Below are 19,680 nucleotides of genomic sequence, written 5' to 3' on the forward strand. Positions count from 1 at the left end.
ATAAGCAGCATAAAATGTATTGTACTGTTTTGGGATCTTGCTAGGTACTTGTAACATGGATTGGCCACTTTTGGAAACAGGATGCTGGGCTTGATGGACCTTCGGTCTGTCCCAGTATGGCAATACTTAAGTTATGTTCTTATTTTTTAGGCTTCTAGAATTTGTTTATAGGCACTTCTACCGCCAACTCTAGGCTCCGCCCTTTCTGCCTCGCCTCACCCCATGCTTGGAACAAACTCCCTGAGCCCATATGCCAGGCCCCCTCCCTACCCATCTTCAAATTATTGCTCAAAGCCCACCTCTTCAATGTCGCTTTTGGCACCTAATCACAACACCTCTACTCAGGAAATCTCGACTACCCCAACTTGACAATTCGTCCTTTAGACTGTAAGCTCTTCTGAGCAGGGACCGTCCTTAGTTGTTAATTTGTACAGCGCTGCGTAACCCTAGTAGCGCTCTAGAAATGTTAAGCAGTAGTAGTAGTACTTCAAATTGTGTTTTTTCCTTGCATCTACAATCTGCTTAGAAGTTGATGGGGATAATGTGCATCCTTTATCCTGCTCTCTCCTTAAACACATCTGGCTTTCTTTCATCATTGTTGAAACCTCTCTACTGGGATTCCCTGAATGTCCTGTTTCAATAGTATCCTTCAAGGATATTCCACACTAAACCATGCACTCCTGGGCAACTGTCTGCTCCCCAACCCCCATCATTCTAGTTTAAAAGCTGCTCTCCTTTTTAAAAGTTAGTGCCAGCAGCCTGGTTCCATCCCAGTTATCCTTTCAGAACAGTCTCCCCCCTTTTCCAGACTGTTGCCCAGTTCCTAACAAATCTATATACCTCATCCCTGCACCATCGTTATTGGGACTTCACTGTAGAAACTCTTAAGGTTATCTGTATCAAAATCTGCAGCAACTGTTAAAACTTTTCTGACATCCGTGCAGAGAGCATGTGTATAGCCTTGGGAGAGAAAAGCTGCTGAATGTGGCCTGTTTTGCTCCAATACACTCCAGGGGCCGAACAGAGAGCTGAGGAGCCCTCCTCTGTGCCTTTTTTCTGTAAATCTTGTTAACTGTTAGGACTTTGTAATTGTGCTGTCACCTGCTGTGATTATTCCTGATTTACTTGAGTACCTGCTTGAAGTAATTCCCATCTGCTGCTAATAAAGATAAGTATGATTTACATACCCGGAGTGTCTTGAATGGAAACGTTTGCTCACGGCATATGAGGAATGCAAAGAACCCTAGGCTGCAGCCCTACCTGGATTGTTTGTGGCCTCAACAGTTGTTAGTAGGTCAGATCAGCTACTCAACTATCATAAATCCTTTTTCTGATCATACTTCACTGTGCCTGTGTAAGTTGTTTGTTTATCTGCATCTTGCTGGAGTCACTACCATTTGTTCTATTTTCTTGTCCTCACTTCCTGACAAATGCTTTGCTATTACTACACAAGATTGCAAATCACTTAAAGAGAAAAAATATCCGCCAGAAGGCGGAGAACTCTAGACGCCCCACGGACAACAACAAGAAATAAAATAAAAGTGGGAGAACGACCAAGGATTCCAAAGACTTAATGCCGAATGCTTTTGAGAACTATTTGATGAAGGCAAATCCTCAACAAAGGGAGGTCTTTAGAAACACCGTTGTGAAGGTGAGAGTGCTTCGTTGTCTCCTCTGACACAACGCTTGTATAGAATGCTGCAATAAGCCATTTAAAAAATCATTTAAAAACATATCCCACTTTCCTATTTTTGAAATATTTTCAAAGTGGTACACATCCCTATAAAAATGTTAAATTAAGTCTAAACTACAACACATAATACAAAAAGTATTTAAGAATTGTATTAAGTCCTAAAATTATGTTTTCTAGTTATCTTATTGTAATCTGCACTGAACCTTACAGGATAGTTGAGGAATAAAAGTCATTTTATTGTATAAGAATAAAAATAAACAATCTAATTAACCATCAGTACCACAAGCTCAGTGTTGTTTACAATAATGTGCGTATTCAAGTGGTCTTGAAAGATCCTACTCAGTCTAATGGTAATTTAAAATAATATACAACATATGACGTGTCAAAAAATAATACATTAAATATCAATGGAAAAATCTTGCAAACAAGCATGTTTTTAATAATTTCTGAAATCTAAGGTAATTTTTTTTCACATCTTAGAGCAAAAAGAAAGAATTCCGCAGTCCTAAACCAGCTACTCCAAGAAGCAGTCATTTATTTTATGTAGGAACCTTACCTCCCTAGAGTTTCCTGACATTTATCCAATGGGGAAACTGAAATAACGACTGGCTCCTGTTTTTGAATAGTTTCCCCACCCCCAGGTAATTGACAATCACCCTATTATTACACTGTTAACATAAATTAGGGAAAGCTAACAAATCTGGCAACATTTTACCATATTTGTTCATTCAGGTCAGGCGGATACCCCTGCCACTACTCTCTCCCTTCACACATGGAATTTTTACCCATAAGGATTCCATTTTGCAATCTGTGTCCTGCAGAATCTTTATTCTGTTTGACTGAATTCTCTCTAATATATACCACCTCCCTCTAATTTGATCCACCCTATTACTGCAATTTAATTTGTACCCTGGTATCCCAGTACCCCATTTCTAATCCTCCTTCCACCAGATCTGAGATACATTAAATCTCTCTCTTCATTTAGTCCTATATAACTAACTCTCCCATCTTATTTTTTAGGCTTCTAGCATTCTTAGAACAGGGGTTCTCCACCGTCCTCAACCAAGCCAATCAGGTTTCCAGGACAACCACAATACGTATGACAGAGATTTGCATATAACAGAGCCACTGCATGCAAATTTATTTCATGCATATTCACTGTGGATATTATGAAACCCAAACTGGCTTAGTGTGTCTTGAGAAATGGTTTGAGAACCCCTGCTATTGAGACATTTCAAAGTGTTTTTTTTTTTTATCTATAACCTGCTGAGCAATTGACAGGGATAATTTGTGATCTATATTTTCTGTCTGCTCTGCTCTTAGAAGCAGAAGCACCTGTCTTTTTTGTAATCTCTCTATTGGGATGCTCTAAATTCCCTGTTTAGATACTATCCTTCAAAAATACTTCACTCTGAACCATGCACTCCTGAGCAACTGTCAGTTTTCTGCCACATTCTAGATTGACCGCTGCTCTACGTCCTTTTTATATTTTTGTACCAGCAGCCTGGTTCCACCCTACTTAAGGTAGCACCCATCTTTTCTAAAAAGACATCCCTACTACAGAATATTGCTCAGTTATTAACAAATCTAAATTCCTCTTCCCTTCACTGTCTTCTCATCCACACACTGATACTTCAGAGCTCTACCTGCCTCTTGAGTCCTGTAAATGGAACTGGAAGTATTTCTGAGAATGCTACCCTAGAGACTATGGATTTCACATTTCTACCTACTTTTAGTCTTCTAGAACCTCCTTCCCACACATTCCTATGTTGTTGCTACCCATATGTACTAAGACAGCCGGCTCCTCCCCATTACTTAGAAAAGATTTTAAACACTGACGAATGAGGTCTGCAACCTTTGCACCAGCAGGCTAGTTACCAAGCGATCGCCACATCCACCACACCCCAAGACCTAAATGCCTAATGATTGAACAGCCTACTACAATAGCTGTCCTAACCCTTTCCTCCTGAGCACATGCCTTAGGAGACATCTTTGGTGCAAAAGAACATTACATCACTTGGAGGGCAAGTCTTTGCTACAAAATCACGCCAAGGAGATGCACTCATTTCAGGTGACCTTTCTCCTCTATTACGGCACAAAGGATGCAAGAGCGGAGGTGCGTTTTCTCGACTATGTCCCACAACATCTCCTCTATAAACCTCTCAGCCTCACCAAGTCTGCTATCCAAGGATCAGACCCATTCCTTAAGTGCTTATATCAAAGATTAATCTTGCATTTGGTGGATGGCAAGGAATCATACTGTAAACGGTAAAATTAGTCCTTACCCGATAATTTTTTTTCCATTAATCCCAACAGATTAATCCAGAGACTTGTGGGTTATTGTCCCTTTACCAGCAGGTGGAGATAGAGAGAACTCCGAGATTTGCTATATGTGGTCATGTGCAGCCAGCTTTTATACGAGAGTCTAAACTAAACTGACTGTTAAATAAGCAGATTAATTTTTTTTTAACCCTGAAATTACCTGTTTAACCCCAAGTCTATTTTTCCAAGTTTGAACACAATTTCCCATTGGGTAAACATTCACCGTTGTAGTCAAGTCCTGTCTCAGCACTTCCTTAAAGACTTATACAGAGGCACTATCGCCTCTTTTTCCTGCTGGCTATTTCTCTCCCTATGCACGCAAGATTCCTTCTAGCTTTTGCTGTCACCATAGGCATTCCATTTAGATATATTAACAAATACAATTCTATGATAACTGACAGTAGGAATTGTGCTCCATTTTGGGTTATTTTTGGAAAATGCATATTATAAAGGCTGATAGAGAAAGGGCAAAGTACATCTAGCTGACTTATTTAAGGTAACCCTAATGGAGTCACGTGATGCTTGGCTGAGGGGAAGGACGCCGCATCTCACAGCTCCGCGGCCCCGATAATACCATCTAGCCTGCAGCGCCCTTAAAGTTCAACTTATACACCCGCGGAGACAATACCCACAATCGGAACACCCAAACAGCGAGTGGTGGTCTTGAGAGCCCGCAAAACAGTTATTATGACCTCCAAATCTGGTCGGAAAGACGGAACCCGGAGTCGCGTGGGTGAAGGAAAGATGCCGGAGGCCGGACCCGCGGGAGAATCGGTGAGTTCTGTGTGGGCCGCCGAAATCGCAGCGGAAGTCTCCACGCTGTTGGAAGGGTCAGTTGACCGCAAGTTGCAAAGAATATCTGAGCAGATCGAGCAGCTGGACGGAAAGTTCGTGGGGCTGCATGCAGATATGGCGGGATTCCAACAAAGATTATCAGATATGGAGGACCACTATCAACAAAGTGAATCTCAACAAAAACAGCTGCAGAAACAGGTTGAGGATCTTTCCGCTAAGGTTGAAGATTTAGAAAATAGATCAAGACGGAATAACCTTCGTTTAGTTGGTTTTCCGGAGTCTTTACGAGAAGTGGACCTTCGAGAGTTTCTAGAAACATGGCTTCCTACAGTACTGAACCTTGGGAGCATGGCACATGGATTACAAATTGAAAGAGCGCACCGGCTGGGACGAGCACGACAGGAATCTGAGAGACCAAGGGTGGTCATCTGTAGAGTGCTAAACTACACGCATAAGCAGGAAATTTTAAGAGCATGGCGTTTGAAAGGAACAGTGCAATATGAATCTCACAAAATTTTGTGCTTTCAAGACTTTTCAGCCGCTGTTGCAGCCCAACGCCGTAAATATGCGGAGCCCTGCAAGAGATTACACGAACAGAAGGTCCGCTTCGCTTTAATGTTCCCAGCAAAGCTTTGCATTTATCACGCTGGAAAGCAGCATGTCGCCGAATCCCCGGAGGCGGCTTTACAATTTATTAACCGGCTGAGGGAGAGCGCCGAAGTGGAAAATGTGCATGCCGCGGCTACTAGTCCGCGGGAGACCTGAAGGGGGTCGGCTACACAGAACAGTGTCATGCTGGGAGGTTGGCAAGCGCAAGATGGTACCATAGACATTATGCAGGTTATTATGAGGATCAGCAGTGGGTTTCACTTGTGAGTTGGGATTTGGAAGCACTGGCCAAGGAAGCGATGGCCGGAGGCGTATGGCACAACAGTACTTAAGAGTGTTATTGTTAAATCTGTAAGGCTTTTGGAGGGCGGGTTTGTTCATTACGTTACATGAGGGCGTTGGGGGGCAGCGGCGGAGCAGAGGCGTGACTGGTTCTCTAGAGAGAACTACTTGTGGAGTAACGGGGGGGAAGTTATGGAAGGAAGGGAGGAGGGGTGGGTAGGCTGGGGGGTTGGACAAGGGGAGGGAGGGAGGGAGGGCGGGGGGGGAGCTTTTCGATCCCTTTTTGTTTTTTTTATGTAATTCTATTTTCTGTTTTACTTGGTTAGATGGATTGCTTGGACATATCATTTCAGGACAAGGGAGCTGCAGTGGGCAAGATGGGGCGCACCCATGGGCTGGGGGGTGGGCCTCAAGCTTCAGACCACACTTAACTATGAGACTAGTCACCATAAAACAGGATGGGCTCCCTTAATCTCTTGGAACGTGGGGGGGATCTCCTCACCCATAAAGCGCACAAAAGTATTGCAGGCACTGAGGAGACACAGGGCAGACATTGCTTTCCTCCAAGAAACGCATCTGTCAACACCTGAGCATCATAAATTTCGGACAGGGTGGGTGGAGATAGCAGAAGGATCGCTCGCAGTGGGGAAAAAGGGAGGAGTTCTTTTATTGATTCGTAAGGGGCTACAAATGAAGATTAAGGCAGTTAAGAGAAGTATCGAAGGGAGGTGTATATTAGTGGAAGTGGAGAGGGGTAGGAACACCTATATTTTTTGCAACATATATGCGCCCAATGTTTATGATAAAAACTTTTATAAGCATTTGCTTGAGTTGTTAGGACCATACCAGGGGGAAAATATAATTCTTGGAGGAGATTTTAACATGGTTTATGACCCTCGGGTGGATAGAAGTAGCGCTTCCAATCTGAATGTACAACATTCCCAGAGAGGCTTGCCTCACCTCTGTGAAACATTAGATTTGCTGGATGTGTGGAGGATATTGCACCCAATGCAGAGGGATTATACCCACGTGTCTCGCGCGCATCTGTCGCAGTCCCGCATAGATTATTTTCTTATCTCACGGGGTCTTTTTGCTGCTGTGCCGGATGCGGCGATAGATGCGTGCGAAATCTCAGATCATTCGATTATATGGATGCAACTGCAATCGCAGGGCGTGGGGGGAGGACGGGGTAGTTGGAGATTCCCATTCGATCTTTACAGAGATCCCCCATTTTAAGGCTTATATAGGAGAAAAATGGCAGGATTTTGCAACTGCTAATAGCGGCCATCTGCACCAAGCAAGCCTATACTGGGAAACGGCAAAAGCTGTCATGCGGGGGGAGATCATAGCGTACAGAGCAAGGAAAAGGAAGTTGAGGGACAAAGAAATCCTTCACCTGGAAAGAGAGGTCCGGAAGCAGAGGTTGCGATTAGGAAGAGAAGTTACGGAGGTAAACAAGAGAGCGCTTTTAACAACACAGAGGGAGCTAAACGAATTATTGCATCAGAGGGCACAGAAATCACAATTATACTATAAATTCCAACTCTTTCAGTACGGGAATAAAGCGGGAGCCTTAATGGGAAGGTTGATCAAAGGGACCACAGGTCCGACGCAGATATTGCAAGTGCGTGATCGGGGGGGTGGAATTCTGCGTGAACCTCAACATATAATAGAGCGTTTTCGTGGATATTTTCAGGATATCTATAAGGAGCCGGAGGATGTTATAGTGGATAGTGAAGTGTACTTGACTAATCAAGCGTTACCACAGATCACGGAGGCACAGAGGACAACCCTAAATAGCCCAATTGTGGAAGGGGAGCTTATGGTAGCAATGCAACAAAGCAGTCTACACAAGGCGCCGGGACCCGATGGGTACAGTATGGCATTTTATAAGGTGTAGCAAGAGCAAGTCACACCCCCGCTCCTTAATCTATTTAACGTAATGGCTACCTCGGGAGAAATGCCGGCCGCGTTAAATGTGGCGAAAGTGGTAGTGTTGTTAAAACCGGGGAAAGATGAGCTGGAAGTTGGGTCATATAGACCCATATCCTTATTAAACTGTGACATTAAGTTATACTCTAAGATTCTAGCGAACCGTTTGGCCAGGGTACTCCCCAACCTAATAGCAGATCCACAGGTGGGCTTTGTAAAAGGCAGAACGGCCACTAAAAACATCAGGGCACTACTGGCTTCCTTAGAGACTGTAGAAATGCAGGGTTCCCCTTTCTCTGTTAGTCAGTTTCGACGCAGAGAAGGCATTCGACAGGGTGGTATGGAGCTTCATGTTTGAAGTGCTTAAGCGGATGGGGATAGAGGGATTGTTTCGGAATGCGGTAAAAGCTCTGTATTTAAATCCGCAAGCTTACATGTGGATAAATGGGGAGCAGTCGACATTGTTTTCAATCAGACGCGGTACACGTCAGGGGTGTCCTTTATCCCCGTTGTTATTTGTCCTGTCCTTAGACCCCTTGATCAGAGAAATAAGCACGCACCCGGAAGTGGAGGGAGTGACCTGGGGAAATTCCTCGTTCAAAGTCTCCGCTTTTGCGGATGATATTTTGGTACACCTCACTCAGCCAAAGAAATCTCTGGGAGCAGTGTTGGAACTCTTTCAAGAGTATGGAGACTTTGCGGGCTTTAAAATAAATTATTCAAAATCCCAGGCCTTGACAGGTAGTCTGGCAGTGCGAAACTTATGGGGCCCTGCGTTTCCTCTGAAGTGGGCAGCGGAGTCCATTAGGTATCTAGGCGTCTGGATCCCCATGTGTACCTCCGCTCTTTACCACACCAATGTGACTAGCATGATGGAGGTATTGAGAGGAAGATTGGCGAAATGGAGGATTTTGCCACTCTCCATTCATGGGAGGATACACCTGTACCGGATGATAGAGTTCCCAAGGTGGCTTTACCTGTTGAGGGTCCTCCCCTTAAGGCTCAAGAGTAAAGATTTAACCACAATATATAAGCATCTCCGTAAATTTCTTTGGAGAGACTCAAAACCGAAGCTCCCGTTGAAAATTTTGATGGGGCCCTGGAGGGAAGGGGGGATGGGCTTACCAGATCTGCGTCGTTATAATCAAGCTTGTTTGCTAAGGCATTTAGGGGATTGGTTTTTAGGCAGGCAGGACTTCACACCTCGAACGCTAGAGCAAGACTATTTCAAACCGTTTCACCTATATTATCTACTGCACTGTTCCAGGGCATCCATACCGCCTCACGTGGGGAGGAGTGTCTTATTGAGCCCTTTGCGGGAAGCCTGGAAAGATTTGACTAAGAGTTGGGGTCTGGCGGCGGACACTTCCGATCTGTTGCCTCTTCAGGGCAACCCGAGTTTTACGCCCGGAATGGATAGTCTGGTATTTAATAGATGGGCAGCTCTGGGAATTACTAGGTTAGAGCATGTATTAGGAGTGCGGGGTCAATTATTAGAGGTAGGAGCATTAGGGGTGGGTATAGAACAGGGAGTCATATTTGCCCATTTTCAATTAGCTCATTATATACGAACCTTGGATTTAGGGAAGTTGCAAGGTAGGCATGGGAGTCGCCTTAGGGAATTCTTTAGGGCAGTTCCGGGGGAGCGTCTTTCGGTTTCGGGTTTGCAGAAGGTTCTGGGGGAACACAGTGGCAGGAAGGATACAGGACACACACAGCAGCGTTGGGCTTTCGACCTCCAGAGACCTAATTTGACCTTGGATTTTCAGAAATTGACAGCCAGGATACCCTCCCTGTCAGGTAGTGCCACATTGCGGGAATGCCAATATCGAATCTTATATAGGGCATACATGACGAAGCTTCAGGTGTTTCGCTTTGGAGGGGTCCCAGATCCACTATGCTCCAAGTGTGGGCTACAAGAGAGCACATGGTTTCACTCCTTCTGGGAATGTCCAAAAATAAAAGCATTTTGGGGACTAATTATAACTTACTTGGAGACAGTGGTGCATGGTAGGGTCCCATCCCTCTCCACAGGGGTTTCTACTGGACAGATATGAAGTATTTGCGCAACATCCTAGAGGGGTCCGACAGTTTTTTCGCAAAGCGGGTATTATAGGGAAGAAGCTTATCCTGTCTGGGTGGATGCAGACGGAGCCACCGGACTTTTGGCATTGGAGGAATCGCCTGCATGAGTTGCTCTTACAGGAGCGCAGGGTGGTGGGATCCTCCCCGAGGAGACGGAAAGCATTTTTGGGGGTATGGGAACTCTACATACAATCACTATCACCCAAAGCACGCAGCTTCATTTTGAATCGTCTTTGATTCCTTTTTTTTTTTTCTCTCTCTCTGTGCTACTTCGGGGGGGGGGGGGGGGGGGTAATGGGGGTATATTACTTCTACAGCGCAATTCTCATCAGCCAGCTGTAAGGCGGGCAGGTACATTTTGATGGAAAATAGTCATTTGGGGCCTGTTTGCAGAATGTTCGGGCTATGATTTGCCTGCTATAAATGCTGTTTGTTTACTTCATTAACAGTGGGAAATATTATTAGAATGACGATTGTATGGGAGGGATGGGAGGGAGGGAGGGGGGGGGTTGAAACAAAGGGGGGGGGGGAAATCGGATGATAATGGGCATTACTGTGGACATCACAATTGTACGGTTCTTTAGACTTATTTGCGTAACCATTACAAAGGCTGGATATTTTGCTGTGTCATCACTAAAACGTTAAACCAGAAAATAATATAACTGTTAGTATATATACTGGTATGAGTTCCTTTGATGACATTATGCAACCATGTTCCTTTTTGGAGAATTGTATTTACTCATTTATGCTATCAAGTTTCAATAAAAAAGATTTAAACATAAGGTAACCCTAATGACTAAACATACCTGGTTGACTGCATCTGTCTTGTAGTTTCTGGATCTTCAAACATCTTTACAATTGGTTCTGTTTCTGCTTGAAGCTGCTTCAACTGTGCGACGACAGTGGTTCTTTTCTCTCTTAAAGCTGGATGTGGAATGTTAAAAAAAAACAATAATTAAACAGTATTGAAGTCAGTGGTTGTAGCAAAAATAGTTATTCAGTTGTTAGCTAAAATAAACACCACAATTTAATAAACATCACATTTTTTTTCTGAATTATTTTAACCTGCAACTTTGGATTTAAGTTTTAGGATTTACTACTAAACCTTTTTCCAAGACTAAGCTTCAAACAAGTTACATGCTGGATACAAATCAGTGCCCTGCTCAAGGGGGCTCATAATCTAAATTCTGATGTCTAAGGCTTTTTATTTAAATAATTTTGTTTCACACACCACCACCACCACAGTGAATGACTAATTACATCAAGAGAAAGAATCACAGCCAACCAAATTAAAAAATACTCATTACTTCTTTCATTCTTACCCTCACATAAATTATGTCATAACATACCCAAAAGGCAACTCAGAGGCATTCAAAGTAATATCAGACTGTCAAAAAATAATAAAGCTAAATGGGTAAAACTAATCCATAAAATATATACTTTTTAAAAGATACAGCAATCTATAGAATCCTATGCATTATTGCCCAAATTCTATATCCATCACCACAAACTGGGAGCACAAAACTGACCATGCTCCCAATTTGTATGTGAAATTTGATTGAATAACCAACCAATTATCAGTACTAATCGGCATTAAAATTTACATGCAGATCCAAAAAGGGGGTATGGCTATGGGAGGGTCATGGGCGACTGGGGGTGTTCCCACAATTTATGCACATTGTTACAGAATAAATGGATGTGCGTCTAATTTAGGCATGGGGATTTACACAGGGTTTCATTGGTGTAAATTGTCACGCTTAAAAGTAGCCATGGTTTCCAGCGCCAATATTTTAGGCACCATTTATTGAATTTAGTTCTATGTTTTTAAGTTTGCATTCACTGCTAAACCGTGAGACAACTGCTGATTATCAGTCCTTTGTAATTGCTAAATCATATTTTAAAAAAAAATCACCCAACTTATTTTGATACGATGCCTGCTTCAGGGGCCTTGATTATTGATACAAACATTTAAAAAATTCAAAATTCAAATCAATTGGGCAGAATTCCATATACCTCACAGGAAAAAAGAAACCCTAAGGGTAAAGGAAAGGCTATAAACAAAAAGCGAACAACAAAAACAAAGAATAAATTTGAACACAATCAATTCCTAAAACAGGGGGTTAAAATGCAATTGACATTATACATTACCACCAATCAAATCTTACAATAATGCTGTAAGATTCAAAAACTAAGGGGAAACTACATTTAAAAAATAAAAGTGAAATCCTCACAATTAAAAAAAAAAAAAAAAAGCCACACTAAAAAACCTTACCTTTGGAGCAGCCAAAGAGGATTCACATTCAACACAAACAAGCCTACAAGTCTGTGCAAAACTAGTGTTTCTACTTTTTGAAGCTGTTTTTTTTTTTGTCATGGCACTATGGTTCACAGCCAAGCAAGGACAACTCAAAACAAAACTAAAAACCAAATCAAACTTCTTTTAGAAATGCTTCTGAAGTGAACAAAAATAAATGCCAAAAGTTGAGTTGACCATGCTTAGTTATCCAATCAGAACTCTGCAACAGGAAAATCCAGCTTTAAAATGCAGAAACTCTGCTGATGCACAGAAGTGTTGTGGGCATGCTCCTACTGAATGTGAATCCTGTTTTGCTGCTAAAGGGGTTTTTGTTTAGTGCCCATTTTTATCAGTTATTTAAAAAATATTGTATCTTACATTCTTCATAAGCCTTGAAGCAATATTGTAAGATTCTGCTGTTTCTTGGCAATAATTAGTTGATATTCAGTGGGTGAGTGGTCCTCTTAATTCGTTTGAGTCTTTTTATTTGATCTGTAGGTGTTTTTATTTTTCAGCTATTACATTTATGACCGTCATACCTTTCTGTTGTCAGTTGAGCTGGAGTAATTTGACAAGAATTAGTGTGAACAAATTTCTTAGAAGCCCTTTAACTAAAGCTTAGCACACGCTAAATGCTGTGCATCTTATTTTACATTTATTGGCCATATGGCACTTAGCACACAGTAATGACTGTTAGCACATGCTAAGCTTTAATAAAAGGGCCCCGCAGTTGTCAATTTTTAGAAATATATTATGAGAGCAGGAGTTAAATTTTACCTCAAAGAGCTCAGCACATTTATTTATTTTTTACTATTTCTCCTTTTTGTTTTCATTTTTATAGGATATTTACAACAGTGATTGGCTTCTAAACTTTCTTGACTTGAGTCTGGTGGTATATTATTAATTACTTTTTAACTCCCCCCTCCCCTTTTCTGGAAACACGTGTTTTAAATCTATTTCATACTTTATGCCCTTTTTATTTTTGTAACATCTGTACCTTGTACCTAACAAGGCAAACCAATCGTACCCAGTAAGTAGTTTTATATTTATGTTTGTTTTATTTTTTCATTTTTATACAACATCTTTAAATTATGCCTCCCCTTTTCTTCCTCCCTGCACAGTCGGCGTCTTTTCCCAACACCCAGCTCTGCCCGTGGCTCCATCTCACTATCACCTTTCTTGAAGTCTTTGGTGATGAACTGGCAGCCTTACTCACAGGCTGCCTCCAGAATGTACGGCAACTTTCTCCTCTGACCCGTCGTCCTGCCATATCCGATGCAGTTTCAGGTTGTAGGAAGGGTGCGAAGGGTCAGAGAGGAAAAACACAGTGCATGCACAGCCTTGACTGAAGACTTCAGGAAAGGTATGAGCAAGATACAGCCACATGCAGGACAGTGTAGGAAGAAAGATACTGGACCGTCACAGAAGGTGAAGGAGGACAGACGTTAAAATGTGAATTTTAAAAGTACTGCCTGAGAATGCAGACCATCCAGAAATCCAGACTAACCTGATCCCCGAGCACTCCGAATTTTTAGACTTCTACTGAATTATAGTCGGCTTGCATTGCTTTGCAGTGAAGGAGCAGATTTTGACACAGGCAATGCTGTAGGGCAGCTTAAATGGAAGGATTGTAGAGTGAAGGTGTGAACTGGCAGAAATGCAGAGAGATGCAGGAGATCACCTGCTAGATGAGACAAGAGGCCATCTGGTACTGGTGGCTATTTCTATTGTTTACACTGAAAAGGGTGACAAAGTAAGCATGTAAACGTCTTGCTTTTCAAGCACCAAAATTTGCAAAGCTATGCAGCCATGTCTAACATTTTGAATCATTTTTCTAAGGAAACATTTAAAAACCTTACTTTCTAAGAGATTTGTATAATATAATGGAACTTGTTTCTTGTGTTTTCCCAACAAATTACATAAGAACGTAAGAATAGCCATACTAGGTCAGACCAATAGTCCATCTACTACTACTACTATCATCTAGCCCTGTATCCTGCTTCCAACAATGGCCAATCCAGGTCACAAGTAACTGGCAGAAACCCAATTACTAGCAACATTCTATGCTACCAATCCCAAGGCAAGCAAGTTTCCCCCATGTCTGTCTCAATAACAGACTATGGATTTTTCCTCCAGGAACTTGTCCAAACCTTTTTTAAACCCAGATATGCTAACCACTGTTACCACATCTTCCGGCAGCAAATTCCAGAGCTTAATTATTCTTTGAGTGAAAAAAATATTTCCTCCTGTTTGTTTTAAAAGCATTTCCATGTCCCTCAGTCTTTGTACTTTTTGAAAGAGTGAAAAATTGATTCACTTCTACCCGTTCTACACCACTCAATCATATCCCCCCTCAACTGTCTCTTTTCCAAGCTCAAGAGCCCTAACATCATTAGCCTTTCCTCATATGGGAGAAGTTTCATCCCCTTTATCATTTTGGTTGCTCTTCTTTGAAACTTTTCTAACTCTGCTATATCTTTTTTGAGATACAGTGACCAAAACTGAATGCAATACTCATGGTGAAATCCACCATGGAGTGATTCAGAGGCATTATAATATCCTTGGTCTTATTTTGCATCCCTTTCCTAATAATTCCTAGCATCCTGTTTGCTGTTTTGGCCACCGTTAAACACTAGGCAGAAAATTTCAGTGTATTGTTTACAACCTAGTTCTTTTTCTGGAGTGCTGACTCCAAAGGTGGACCCAAGCATCAGGCAACTATGATTCGGATTATTCTTCCCAATGTCCAACACTTTGTATTTGTCCACATTAAATTTAATCTGCCATTTGGATGCCCAGTCTTCCAGTTTCACAATCTGCATGTTTTTTTTTTTTGACAACTCTGAATAGTTTTGTGTCATCTGCAAATTTAATCACCTCACTCATCGTTCCATTTTCCAGATCATTTATAAATATGTTAAATAGCACCGGTCCCAGTACAGATCCCTGCAGCACTCCACTATTCACCCTCCTCCATTGAGAAAAATGACCACTTAACAATACCCTCTGCTTTGTGTCTAATAACCAATTCCTAACCCACAGAAGGACATTGCCTCCTATCCCATGACTTTAATTTTTTCAGGAGTCTCTTATGAGGAACTTTGTCAAATGCTTTCTGAAAATCTAGATATACATCAACCAGCTCACTTTTATCCACGTTTATTCACGCCTTCAAAGAAATGAAGCAAACTGGTGAGGCAAGACTTCCCTTCGCTGCACTCATGCTGACTCTGTCCCATTAAACCATATTTATGTGTTCCATAATTTTGTTCTTTATAATATTTTCCACTACTTTGCCCAGCACCAACATCAGTCTTACCGGTCTATAATTTCCTAGTTCACCCCTAGAACCCTTAAAAAAAAAAAAAAAAAACAGGATCACATTGGCCTCCCTCCAATCTTCAGGTTTAACGACATTTAATTGTAGACTGGCAATTTTAACAGAAGATCACCAATTTCACGTTTGAGTTCTTTAAGTACCCTTAGATGTATGCCATCCAGTCCAGATGATTTACTACTCTTTGTCAATTTGGCTCAGTACATCTGCCAGGTTAACCAAGATTTCTTTCAGTTCCTCCACATCATCACCCTTGAAAACCATTTCCGGTCTCTAGGCCTCAAGGCAGCCATAGGTACCAATGCTCCCAATGCTGATGCTGTCTTTGGCATTGACACCGTAGACCTCCATACCAATGCCGACATAGAGGACCCGGACTTGGCTCCAAAAATCATCTCATTGAGCATCTCTGGACACTGAAGACTCCAAGAACGGGTGTCCGTGCCAGAGCCTGTCTGACTGCACTGGGTACAGCGCTTAAAGCCACTGGGAGCTTTAGAGGACATGGATGGAAAAACTTCCGACACTAAATCAAAAGATGCAATGATGCCTGACAAAAAGGGGTAAGGCACCAGAAAAAAAAAAAAAAAGATGGGAAAGACCCGACTGAACACCAGGCCTAGACGCGGCTAGTGGATGGAAAATAGAGGATATTTAAAAATTGGACAAATTAAACTAAAAGATACGGGAAGAAGAGGGAAAAACAAATGCCTGGCAAGGCACAGTGGAAAAAAAAAAAACCGCCAAAAACAATTCCAAAAGGCACAAAAAAAAAAAAAGCTATTCAAAACGGGCTTGAAGAGAAGTCACAAACGCAGTCTTTTCCTTAGTGCGGTAAAAATAGAACTGTGGTAACCACACCCAAGCGGCAGGTGGGAATGCACCCGTGCATGTGAGGTGGAGTGTGTTTCGTGCTCTACAAAAAGCTCTTTTGGCTTGTCATAAAGCCCGGACCGGGCAGCATGGCTCCGCGTTACTCACTTGTGAAACTTAATGCCCTGCTTGTCCTCAGAAAAATACAATTTATTAAGATGTGTGAACCAAATATGTACACCAAATAGCTTTTTTTTCAATGTGGCTACAATATGAAAAAAAATAACATATCAGAATAGAAGCTGTGTATCTTGTAAAAAAAAAAAAAATCTCTAAGATCTTGGTTATGAATAGGATTGTGGGAAAAAAAGTGTGTAGGGAAAAAACACAACTTCAACAGAGGCTGACCAGTGATTTTAATCATGACTGAAATCAAATCCATTCTGCCAGAAATACTACATATTGTGTCCATAAGTGTTAATTAACCACTTATCTTAAAAAAAAAAAAAAAAAGAAGAAGAAGAATCTGTTTAATCAATCAATCCAATTTTCATCAACAGGCTTAAGATTTTTTTTTCTTTTCCTAAAGAGGCCTTACTAAAGCTTAGTGCGTGCTAATGAGTATTAGCGTCTATTAAGTGCCAAGTAGCCCACAGGTATCAAATAGGACAAACAGCATTTAAAGCATGTTTACAAAGGTGCGGTTCGGGCGTATTAGCGTTTTTAACGCATGTAAATGGTTTACACACATTAAACGCTAACATGTCCATAGAAATGTATAGGCGCATTAGCGTTAATGCGCCTTAAATTTAAAGGTGCATTACAAACGCTAACGCACCTTAGTAAACATGCCCGTAAGTTTAGCAAACAGCCCCTAAGTTTTTAGAATGACGAGTGCGGATGGGAGGGGGAGGGGAATGCTCACTGCCTAGTTTAAGGGAAGCTTGATAAATTCAAAAGATATGTTGTGCATTTGCACTGGTGTTGTAAAAAGAATTTGGGACAGACATCTGGAACTTTAGATTGATAACGTGTCCAGAAAATGCACTGTTTGGAACAATTTAAAACCACTACCATATTTCACAAAGATGATTCTCAGACATTTTTCATTTCACCTTTGGAAAACATATTTCATGACAAAGCTCAGAGTCTGATGCCTGCAAATCTAATCCCTTCACTTACTCTAAATCAACTAGGTACAAATACTAGAAAACCACTTAAAACCACGTTAAGTATTGGTTAAAGCTGAACTACTCTAACAGAGTAAACTATTGTATAACCGATGACATTTGTTTTCCTGCAATGTTTTCACACACTTAAACCAAGTTGTCATCAACTGTCAGTTTGATGAGGAGTTTTGCCTGTTAAAATGAACATATTTTACAACTGTAAAACATGTGTGGTGCAGATAACAGTGAAGTAATCCATTTAAAAACACACACACACATTTCTCCTTTAACATTTTATTACAAACATACGAATTATCGTATGGGAATATAAGTGTGTTAGAGATTCTGTATTTTTTCCTGGCATTTTTTTATTGCTTTTCAACAAACAGCAGAAAAGCACTTATTGAGTGATTTGTTTCATCTATTACTCATGTCTCAAGGCAAGCAGTTAAGTTCAAGATGTCACCTCCAACAAAGGCAACACAATGAGGAAAAACAAAAAACCCACCTTAGTAATTCATTCAGGGCTCCTTTTACAAAGCAACGCTACAGATTAGCGGTACGCTGAATGTGAAGAAGCCCATTCAATTTCCATGCGCTTCTTCCCATTCAGCGCCTACTAATCAGTAGTGCCTCTTTGTAAAAGGAGCCCTCAGTAAAGTAAAAAACGACCAGGCGTTAGGCTATACAGCACGTAAGCAAACTAAGTTAGAAAGCAACAAGCGCCAAAACGACAAACATTGTTGGACCTCGCAACAGCAAGGACATAACACAGATTAACCTGAAACTACATACCAGGCTTGTCTAACCTTTTTCCATCAGGGGCCATATTTTATATTTTGTAACATTTGAAGGGCCAAATATGCACTGTCGTATTTTGCCACATGTTCATCAAATAGTGGCAAAATACAACACCAAATTGCCCCCTTCCAAGTCTTCACCCGGTATCTCTCTCATGTACCTCCCCAGTCTTTACCCAGTATCTCTCTCTCTTTCACATGTACCCTTCCTTCCCCCATTCTTCACCCAGTCACTGTACCCTCACCTGGCTTCAGCTGCAGAACAGACAGTGGGATTCCTGCTTCTGCCAGCACAACACAGCTCACTGCAAGCTTGGGCACTGAAGTGCTGGAAGTTCAAATTGGTCTCATGAGACCTGGAATGGCAAGACCAACCCAAACATCCAGCACCACATGGCTTAAGCTTACAGAGCTGCGTCATAGTGGGGAAGCAGGAATCCCGTTAAAGCATCACAAGAATTGCCAAGCACTTGGTGGGCCTTTCAGAGAAGTTCTGAGAGAAGAGGACATTTCTCGGGTAAGTAAACACTATTTTCTTTTGTGCTTTAGGAACTTAAAGATTGGGGTTTAAAGGAGGAATTGTAGGTTAGTGATAGGCAAAACAAAAATATAAAAAGCAAATTTTATCAACTAATCTCCATAGTCTTTTCCACTTAGTTTTAAAAACTTTGTACCACAGCATTAACAGATTGAATCTAGGTCTTCAGGATCTAGTTTAGTCTTCCCACCCATCCCTAGGACAACTCTTCATTTATAGTCAGTTATTGTAATTAGGGTAACAAGCAAGCAGTGCTCTCAAAGAGTTTTAAATACATTTCATTACCATCTAAGAAGGAAACACTAAATAAATCATACAATATACTGTATAAACTAAAAAACATTTTTATATTAGGCTAATAGCCTTAAAACTAAAGCAAGTTTTAAATTACTGAAAAACTCAAAAACACTAAGATGGCGTCAGCAGTCCAGCAGCGAGAGGGGTGCTATCCAGTCTTTTGCATTGAGTCACATGTATGATTATCTCCCAGTTGGTGAGATGGCATATGTGTGTGTGCCCGATGCAAAGAGCTCCTAGCTCTCAGAGAACGTGTCCGTTCTCTTAGGGCTAGAGTAGCAGACTTTTTGGAGCTGAGGGAGACAGAGGGAGCCATAGAGGAGACCTACAGGGATGTTGTAGAGAAGTCCAAACTTCAGTCTGGTAGCTCCTGTGCTACCTTAGAGGAGGGAGGTCTCCTAGAAAGAAAGCATCACCCTGGTGAAGTACGAAGTACTCCTGTAGCCAGGACCTGCCCACCAGGGGATGTACTATGCTCTCGCACCGAGGATATGTCTCCAAGTGCTGCCCGGGAGGGAAAGGTTAGGACAGCTGTTGTAGTTGATGATTCGCTCATTAGGCATATAGATAGCTGGTGGACGTGAGGATCAACTAGTGACTTGCCTGCCTGGTGCGAAGGTGGTGGACCTCACGCGTCACCTAGATAGGATTTTAGACAGTGCTAGGGAGGAGCCGGCTGTTCTGGAAGCCAAATTTAGGCTCTTAGGTAGAA

General features: G+C 41.8%; 1 protein-coding gene across 1 annotated transcript in view; it reads right to left on the reverse strand.

Annotated features, from left to right (window-relative positions):
• EIF3E (eukaryotic translation initiation factor 3 subunit E) overlaps nt 1-19,680 on the reverse strand; it is a 182,601-nt gene that overhangs the window by 148,769 nt on the left and 14,152 nt on the right. The window contains exon 3 of the mRNA XM_030218047.1: nt 10,525-10,642. Coding sequence (XP_030073907.1) covers nt 10,525-10,642 — 118 coding nt within the window. The remainder of the gene's footprint in view (nt 1-10,524; nt 10,643-19,680) is intronic.

The sequence above is a fragment of the Microcaecilia unicolor genome, chromosome 1 (genome assembly GCF_901765095.1).
Source record: "Microcaecilia unicolor chromosome 1, aMicUni1.1, whole genome shotgun sequence".
Classification (NCBI taxonomy): domain Eukaryota; kingdom Metazoa; phylum Chordata; class Amphibia; order Gymnophiona; family Siphonopidae; genus Microcaecilia; species Microcaecilia unicolor.